At 53.4% G+C, this 10,000-nt stretch overlaps 1 protein-coding gene across 1 annotated transcript in view; it reads left to right on the top strand.

Annotated features, from left to right (window-relative positions):
* Positions 1-10,000, top strand: part of LOC132453735 (glutamate receptor ionotropic, NMDA 2B-like) — a 20,029-nt gene that overhangs the window by 9,685 nt on the left and 344 nt on the right. The window contains exons 5-6 of the mRNA XM_060046679.1: positions 701-939; positions 4,120-10,000. The exon at positions 4,120-10,000 is cut by the window's right edge and continues 344 nt beyond it. Coding sequence (XP_059902662.1) covers positions 701-939; positions 4,120-6,549 — 2,669 coding nt within the window. The 3' untranslated portion in view covers positions 6,550-10,000. The remainder of the gene's footprint in view (positions 1-700; positions 940-4,119) is intronic.

A 10,000-nucleotide genomic window follows, 5' to 3' on the forward strand; every position in this document is an offset into this window, starting at 1 on the left:
CAAGCACGCCCACACACGCTCACACACACTCAGTCAGGCATCAAACAGATCTCTGTAGACGTGTCCTCCACTCCCAGCGTTGTGATGGGGCGAGCGGGGTTTGGCGTGGAACGCATGGTCACATGACCCACGTGCTTCCTGCTTCCCTGAGGGCTCTGCAGTCTCGGCAGCAAGTTGTTGTTTGTTTGTTTTTTTGTTTGTAGCATCTCTACGGTAACGGTAACGATGTGACTAAGTGAAAATAAGACACATTAGTGACCGTGCAAGAAGATGACTTACACACACATATGTGCGAGGGGTGTGTGCTTTGGGTCTGGGGATTATAAATTGACTGTGTATTAAAGTAATCATAGAGTGTTCATACAGTACAAGTATAAATGCATAGGCGTGCACAAACACGCACACACACACACACACTTACACACGCACACATGTATACTGTACATAGATAAATGCAAAGGCACAAACACACACACACACACACACACACACACACACACACACACACACACACACACACACACATTTATACTGTACATACATAAATGCATAGGCACAAACACACACACACACACACACACACACACACACATTTATACATACATAAATGCATAGGCACAAACGCACACACACCCACACACACACACACACACACTCATTCCTGGCCCGCTGTGACCCCTTGCGTTGACTCCGCCTGCAGGCGAGATGGAGGAGCTGGAGGCCATGTGGCTGACGGGGATCTGCCACCACGAGAAGAACGAGGTGATGAGCAGCCAGCTGGACGTGGACAACATGGCGGGCGTCTTCTACATGCTGGGCGCCGCCATGGCGCTGTCCCTCATCACCTTCATCTGCGAGCACTGGTTCTACTGGCAGCTGCGCTTCTGCTTCATGGGCACCTGCACGGGCCAGCCGGGCTTCGTCTTCTCCATCAGCAGGGTAGGTCCACCACGTACTCACCCTCCGGTCGACGTTCCCTACAGGGGACTCCAACAGCCTGGTGAGACCCTTCCTGATTGTCAGGATTTGCGAGATGAATGTTGGATCTGGCCTTGACTGGGCAGCAGTTGGATTCCACCTATCTGCTACGGGCGTGAGTCCGAAACATAAGCCGCCCGGAGGAAGGCCTTCCTATTGAAGTTCTGTTAAAGAATAAATGCTTTGGAACCCAACTCTGAAATTCCCTCCACGCAGCTCTGAGGGTTCCTGCCCTGGTTTGGTTGGAAAGTTAGTTTCAACCGGTTCGAGGCCGGACTGATCCTCAGCGGCTGACTGGAGAGTGAGGTGGTGAGATCAGGGTGGTCTCAGGGTTGCATTCACAACCAGATGTACATACATGTGTACCTCATAAAGGGAGCTCTGCGTAAAAGTCAATTCCCACAAACACACGCACACACACACAAACATACAAACACAAACGTATACACACAAACACATCCGCACACACATGTACCCGCCTATGGCTTTCTGAGATCTGTTCACTCTTAATGTAATCTATACGTGGTTGTTACACAACATAAATGCTGATAATGACTCACCTGGTCAAACTGTATGCGGACCTGTGTGTGTGTGTATGTGTATGTGTGTGTGTGTGTGTGTGTGTGTGTGTGTGTGTATATGTGTATATGTGTGTGTGTGGTTGTCTGTGTTTGTGTTTGTGTGGGTTCGCCTTGATGTGTGTCTGTTTGTGTGTGTGTGTGTGTGTGTGTGTGAGTGTGTGTGTTCGCCTGTGTGTGTGTGTGTGTGTGTGTGTGTGTGTTCGCCCGTGTGTACGTGTGTCTTGCATTTAGTGTTCACCAGCAACAAAGGACCCCAGAGTTCACGACCCCCATTATTAGTCAAAGAAAGCACTCCCGCCCACCTCCGAAACAATCCTCTCATGATTTTTCCTCGCACAAAGGTGTAATGATTAACATATCGCCCCAAATGTCAGTCCGAGTCAATCGAGGGTCATTTCACAATAGGAGCACGTCCAGCCACACCGCAGTGAAAATGATCCGATGGTCCTGAAGAACTGAGTAATTGTGAGCCCTGACAAAATAATAGTCCCCTCGCTAAACGTCCGCTCCCCTGGACAGTGGCTTCCGGAGTACCGCTGAATGTCAAAGATTCGTTGTTTTTTTTTACTGCGTAATAAGTGTACCTTGCTTGGGTCTCCTCCATCACTCAGGCGGCACCCACTGGTGTTCAAGGGGGAGATTAGCGTCCGCCACGACCACAGAGACAAGTGCTTGAGGGGCCATTACATTAGCATAATATTGCCCTTCCAGCCAAAGTGGATGTTTTCATTGTGGCGAGCAAATTAGGGCGATAAACAGTTGGTTGGCAGTAATGCCAAGGCCGTGTTAATCTAGACGCCGTCAAGGACGATGGGAATAGAAAGGTGATTTATGCACCTATTGAGAGCAACGGAACGGAACGGAGAGAACGATTGGGCCCCGACTGAGACGGTAGTGTAGGGTAGATATGGATGTGTGAGGGTTTTGGTGTAGGGTAGATATGGATGTGTGAGGGTTTTGGTGTAGGGTAGATATGGATGTGTGAGGGTTTTGGTGTAGGGTAGATATGGCTGTGTGAGGGTTTTGGTGTAGGGTAGATAGGGTTGTGTTGTAGGGTAGATAGGGTTGTGTCAGGGTGTGAGGGTGAGGGTCAGCATGTAGGATGCAGCAACAGTCCCCACTGATGTAAGGAGATGAAGGGGACCGCTGTTGTCGAAGCGTCTAACACTCACCAAATGACACTGATTGCTAACGCAGAGCGGAGACCTGGTGGGAGGAAGTTCGATTCCTGGATGCCTGCTCAAAGGACCGAGCGCGACTGAGGGGGAAGGCGTTCCTGACGAGTTGACGCCAGTGATGAGCGCCGGTCCAACAGCCGGCTTGTGGGCGCCGCCCGCGACCTTTCGCGACTCGGCTGCTGTCGCGGCGGCGTCGCGTTTTTTCCCTGACCCGTTTAAACACGCACGTTTGACTGTGTGCTCCTGGCCAGGCCCGAACGCACGTACGCACGTGTGTGTGTGTTCGAATGTACGCACCCGAGCCATGACATTTCGAGGAAAGAAGGACGCCTTAGTCGTCCCCGTCTTCAGTCCTGTGGCTGGCCCTCATTGGCTCCCTGTCCCTCTCCGACACGTGTCTCCCCACGAGACACGACACAGCGGAAGTAGGAGTAGGAAGCCGTCGGTAGCCCAATGTAAATGGATCGATACTATTGATCAGCAGAACAGCGGGATTAACAAACTGTCGTTTACAGGCATGGCTTTGATCTGCCTTTCTTCTCCCACAATGCTCTCCGTCCGATCAGAGCCCAAGGTCGACGCCGATTAAACTGTGTCGTACATTTGATGTTACATGTTACATCTGATGGAATGAGCAAGGCCAACCACATGAATGGCTGGGGCAGTCTCTCTCTCACTCTCTCTGGCTCTTGCTCTCTGTCTGGCTGTCTCTCTCTCTCTCTCTCTCTCTCTCTCTCTCTCTCTTTCTCTCTCTCTCTTTCTCTCTCTCTCTTTTGCTCTCTGTCTTTCTCTCTCTCTCTCCCTCCCTCTCTCTCGCTCTCTGTCTATCTCTCTGTCCCTCAAGTCGGCCGACCCCTCTATTTGTCTGGCTCACTCTGCCGATATCTCTCTCTCTGATTCGCGCTTTCTCTCTCTCTCTTATTTCCCCATGCAACCTCTTGTGGTCTCTCTATCGCTCTCTCTCTGTTGAGTCCCCTCATGCTCTTGATTGGATTCCAGCTCCGTCGCCCCCACAACTCTACCCCTGACACCCCCCCTCCCGCCCCCCTGTCGCATCCGACTTCTCCCGTTCCCTATTGTGCCGTTCTTATCCTCTAACAGGGCTCTCCTCTTTCTCTCCGACACGTCCTCCCCCTTCTCACCTCTCTCCTTATCACCTACTTCCTCCTCTCTCATCACCACACTCGCCCCTTTCCCCCAACCCCCTCTCCCTTACCTCGCCCCCTCTCCAACCTTCCCCCCCCCGCTCCCTCCCTCAAACACCACCCTCCCCTCTCCCCTCTCCCCTCCCCCCTCTCCCTCTCCCTGTCCTTGGTCTCCTCCTCTCCATCCCCCCTCCTCTCCACACACCCCTCCTCCCCCTCCCTCCTCCCACCCTACAGGGCATCTACAGCTGCATCCACGGCGTGCAGATCGAGGAGAACAAGTCCAGCATGGCGTCGCCCTCGGCGACCATGACCATGAACATGAACAACACGCACTCCAACATCCTGCGGCTGCTGCGCACCGCCAAGGACATGACGGCCGTGCCGGGCCTCAACGGCTCGCCGCACGCCGCCCTGGACTACGGCGGGCACGGCGGCGGGGGCGTGTCCCGCGAGTCGGCCATCTACGACATCCAGGAGCACCGCCGCAACCTGTCGGGACGCCCCGGCGACGGCAAGGCGGCGCCGCCGCCGCCGCTGCTCCCCCAGCTGCCGCCGCAGCCGCCCGCCTACCTGCCCGACGACGGGCTGTTCAGCGACTACGTCAGCGAGGTGGAGCGCACCTTCGGCCAGCTCCCGCTGAAGGACGGCGAGCTGTACCCCGACCGCTACCTGCAGCACCACCTGCACCCGCCCCTGGGCCCGGGGGGGGCGCCGCCCAGCCGGCCCCGCAGCCTGGGCAGCGCCAGCTCGCTGGAGGGCGGCCTGTTTGACGGCGACAGCGTGGGGGGCGGCGTGGCGCCCATCTTCACCACGCAGCCGCGCGCCTCCGTCACGCAGCGCAACACCAACAAGTTCGACCTGCTGGCCGGACACAGCCCGGCGCCCGGGCGGGCCGGCTCCCTGGTGGGGGGCAGGGAGCCCTCCCAGGGGTCCTTCAAAGGCGGGACCCCGTATGGGCGCTTCTCCTTCAAGGGCGGGGCCTCCAGCGCGGGGCTGATCGGGGGCCAGGAGCACTACGGCGGCGGCGGCGGCTTCGGCGGCGGCGGCTTCGGCAACGGGGGCGGGGCGGGCTCGGGCGGCGACGACGGCAACGTGCGCTCGGACGGCTCGGACATCTCCACGCACACCGTCACCTACGGCAACCTGGAGGGCAACGCCAAGCGGCGCCGGCAGTACCGGGACAGCCTGAGGAAGCGGCCCGCCTCGGCCAAGTGCCGGCGGGAGCACGACGACGCGGAGATGTCGGGGTTCAGGAGGAGACCCCACCCGCACACCGTGCACCACCACTTCCCCCACGGGCCCGCGGCCCACCGGGCCGTCTCGCCCCCCGCAGAGCGCCGGGGGAGAGGCGGCGGGTCCACCCACTTCTCGCCGTACCTGATCCGCAAGGACAAGGGGAGCCTGCGGGACTTCTACACGGAGCAGTTCCGCGGCTCCCGGGAGGGCAAGTGGGAGCAGGAGGCGTGCGGGGTGGCGGGCGGCGCCTGCACCAGCCTGGTGCCCGTGGAGGACTTCCTGAAGGGCAAGGCCAAGAAGGCGGAGGGGAAGGCGGGCGGGCCGGCGGCGTCGGCCGGGCAGCAGCAGGCCCACAGCTGCTGGGAGCAGGGAGTCCCGGGGCTGGGCGGCGGCGGGGGCGGCGGGGGCGGCATCGCCGGTGGCGACTGGGAGTGCCGGAGCCACGGCGTGCCGCACCACGCCGCCTGCCTGCCGGGCGGGGCCGCCGTGTGCCCCGAGGGGGGCGGGCTCATGGTGGCGGGGAGGCCGGGCTCGGCGGGGGGGAAGCGCTGCGAGTGCTGCAAGAAGCAGCCCAGCAACCTGTACAACATCAGCGAGGACAGCAACACCCTGGTGTTCAAGGGCGGGCTGGGGGGCCTGGGGGGCCTGGGGGCCCCCGCCCCGTCACAGGCCCACGCACAGCAGCAGCAGCAGCAGCAGCAGCAGCAGCAGCGCCGGAAGGTCCTGCGGCGGCAGCACTCGTACGACACGGTGGTGGACCTGCAGCGGGAGGGCTCCAGCCGCGGGGGAGGGGGCGGGCAGGGGGGAGGGGCCGGGGGGCAGGCCCCGCCCCCGAGGAGCGTGAGCCTGAAGGACAAGGAGCGCTTCATGGAGGGGCCCAGCCCCTACGCCCAGGTGTTTGAGCGCTACGCCGGGGAGCGGGGGAAGGGCGGCTCCTCGTTCGACGGGCTGCACCGCCGCTCGGTGGGCGAGCGGGACCAGAGGGAGCGGGACCGGGCCGGGATGGGGGGCAGCGGGGGCGGCGGCGGCGGCGGCGGCGGAGGGGGGAACAGGGGCTTCGGGACCTACTCCCTGTCTAAGTCCCTCTACCCGGAGACGGTGAACCAGAACCCCTTCGTGCCGACCTTCGGCGACGACCAGTGCCTGCTCCACGGGGGGCAGCCCTACTACATGAACCAGCCCCAGACGCAGCCGCACCTCCTCAACAACAGCCGCGGAGGAGGAGGAGGAGGAGGAGTGGACATCCGCTCCTCCGTGGGCAACGTCTCCTACCTTCCGGCGGCCATGGGGAACCACCACGGTCCCAGCAAGATGCTGCCCGTTGGGGGGAGGGAGGCGCTGGGCCTGGGACACGGCCAGAGACCCTTCAGCAGCGCCAGCAACGGACACGTGTACGAGAAGCTGTCCAGCATCGAGTCCGACGTCTGAGGGGGGCGGAGGGGCATCGTCGGGGGGAGGAGCAGGGGGGAGGAGCAGGGGGGAGGAGCAGGAACGTAAAGGACACAGGAGGTCGACCGAGGAGAAGCGTGAAAAGGGAGGACTAGCAAGACACGCTGTTGGAGGATGTCTATGCGGACGTGTGGTGTGTGTGTGTGTGTGTGTGTGTGTGTGTGTGTGTGTGTGTGTGTGTGTGTGTGTGTGTGTTTGTGTTTGTTGGTCCCAGATCACTTAAGGAACCATGTTTTGCCGCAGGACCCCTACCACTGCGGACACCATCAGGAAGCCCTTCTTTAGTCTCAACAAGGAGGGAGGGGAGCCCCAACCTGACCTCTGAGGCCCAGAAACCAACAGAAGGTGTGTGCGTGCGTGTGTTAGTGCGTGTGTGCCTGTGTGGGTTCCAAAGGGTGGATCCTTACAGTCGCTCCCTGCCTCTTACCGGCAACCGCGGACACCAAAACCGACATTGACCGAGACAACGGAAATACAATCATGAATGCGAAATCACTTTTCGGGTTTTTGTCTTTGAAACAGGGTAAAAACTATTAATAATTGTATGGATAATGTTAATAATGTTATCGAATATGATTCAAATCTTTATGATGATCATTTTGGGTTGTTTATAAAGTTTTATTTATTTGAATAGTTCACAGTGTTCTATATTTGTAATAATGTTAATGATTTGCTAGCTTACCCAGTATTACAGGAAACGGAGAGACCAGTTGTCGTCCCGATAGAGTCTCCGAAGCGGACCTTTTTGGGTCCTATAATATGGACTTACTTCTTTGTTCTTCTTAATTCTTCCATGTTTAAATCTTTTGCTTTTTCCTGATTTGGGGTGTTGTGAAGTGTACGTGGCCGGCATGACTCAGTGGGTACATTTTGAGTGCTTACAAGTGAAACGGAGGTCCCTCGCTCACATCGATTTTTCCTCTTTTCAACTCCCTCATGGTAAAGGCACACCGACGTCGGTTCCAGACGCAGTGCTGGATGTGCCTTACGGGAGGGTCGTAGTAGACCTTGTTGTCCGTGGTAGACAGCTCATGCATGCCATGTGGTACATTGCCCCTTCTGTTCCTTTAAAGAACAATGTGATGAGTGTTCCTGGTGGTCGGAGACGGAGAGCTCAGAGGGTCCGGATTTGCGAACATTTGCGTTGAAAACAAGAAGGAAAAGAACCTGTTTGATTTTGATGGCGTTAAAAGCATTTTGCTGTGATGCTAAAGAACGCAAGCGGACACGAGGCAGAACACAGGAGCGAGCTGGCTGAAAACCACGACGCTACAATGCTCATTTACAGCTTGCTTTGATCCTGGTTTCGACAATACTTCGAAAACAACCAAAGTGAAAGCCAGAAAAAAAAATTTGTGCAGCCGGAAAGATTACCGTCAACAAAACGGACAAAAATGTAATATTTACATAAATGTCGACAGGTGTTCGAGCTCCGGTAATTGATTGCAAAGTCTGCAGAGAGAGCTGACGTGAGAGTAGAGTGTGCAGGATCCGTTCTAGAATGAAGAACAGCTCTGTTCACAGATCTAGTTCTGTGTTTCCTCTGTAAATACTGGCCCTTTTCTCTCTCTCGTAGTGAGGCCTCTGTTGTTATTTCCAGATCTCGGCCCTCAGCCTTGACCGCCATATTACAGGGTTATATTATACTTTATATACATTTGGTTGTACGAAAGGGGAACTGAGGGTGTAGACTACGTACTGCCATGAAAGCTGGATCATTCTTTCATCGCTTACAGTATTTATTATTGTGCCAAACTCAGAGTCCTCAACTCTACAATTTCAAATTCATTCATATTTACAAAACATAATCTAGTTTGCATTTCCTCTTTAATAGTCAATTATACGTTTATAGGGATCTCAAAAAATATTTGAGACTTGATTCTCTTGCATCGTGGAACCTGGTTGTTGTCATGGTGATTTGATGAGCTTACTTTTCCAGATGAAGATGGAAACGCCATATTAGGTCTGAATTACTTTAAACTGAAACAGAAAATAGCAATCTCTTTTAAAAACGGTACAATCATTACTTGCTGAAGGAACATGCAGCTGTGTTAGAGTTACTTTGTGGATGGATTGGGCCTGGTTTTTCACAGAGGCATGCTATGTTAAAATAACATGAGCGTTGTCTATCATTTAATGTGGAACTCTATGCTCTCATCATTCTAAGTAACTATTCAGGACATCTCTACACTGCCAGTCCATACTGCCATTTAAACTCTGCCCCAAATTGCATTATAAAGACCTTTTTTCTTGGTGCCTAGAACGAACTTTCAGATCCAAGCACATCCATCTGAGTGCATAGTCTTAATGGATTTATAGTCAGATTTCTTGTACATTCCCAATTACATATTCTTGAGTATTTTATTTAGTTTCCCTCTTGATTGACAAGTCAGTATGTATGATACAACAAATTATTTTGTTAGACTGTTTGTAATGACTTGCATGTATACTCCTAATTTCTTTATTTTATTCTTATGTTAAAATCGTAACTCTAACCCAAAGCTGGGTGTTTTTAAACAATATTTGAAGTTTTGAACACTTTCATTAATACTGATCCATGTCGTACTATAGGTGTGTGATTGTTTGTGCAAGAGAAGACAACAAATTTTCACAAAATGTTTTGCTTATACACAAATAAGTAAAAATAGATGGGAAGGTGAATTTTACTGTGACAACCAACCATTTTAATTTTAAAGTGTTATAATAACAATTCTTTGGAACAATTTTTCTCTCAATAGTTTTATGTAATGCCTGTGAATAAGATTGAGGATTTGCTAGAACACATTTCAGACAACTGCAGTGTGAGATTTATTTAATTCAGAAGCTTTTTTAAATGGATATATATATATTCTTTTTCTTTTTCTGTCTTTGTATGTGCCTGAAAATGCATACGCTTGATTACCTCTGTGTGTGTACACGTATGGAAGGAAGATGGCGTGTGTGTGTGTGTGTGTGTGTGTGTGTGTGTGTGTGTGTGTGTGTGTGTGTGTGTGTGTGTGTGTGTGTGCGTGTGCGTGCGCGTGTGCATGTGTGTGAGAGAGAGAGAGAGAGCGAGAGAGAGAGAGAGAAACCAGTTTACTCTATTTGTATTATGATGCTGTATGTAAATAATTTACCTCCCACTCACTGACTTTTGATAAAACAGAAACTTAAAGTACAATAGCAGGGAATACATCTATCTGGGATGGAACATTGATTTGGAGGGGCCCTTGCAAAATTGTTTTGTAACAATTGTAGGCCAGGATATGTGCAATCCTTTATTGTATTCAAATTCAACACTACTGTGCCAGTTTGAAAAAGTCTAGAGACTAATAAAGTTTATTGATGTATTTTGATTTGCTGTTTAATTTGGTCAAAGACCGATGAGGAAACTTGTTTTATCAATGATTGCAAAGAAGGCTTATGAAGCAGCATTCGGAATTGGTTTGCA

This window comes from Gadus macrocephalus, chromosome 3, assembly GCF_031168955.1.
Source record: "Gadus macrocephalus chromosome 3, ASM3116895v1".
Lineage (NCBI taxonomy): Eukaryota > Metazoa > Chordata > Actinopteri > Gadiformes > Gadidae > Gadus > Gadus macrocephalus.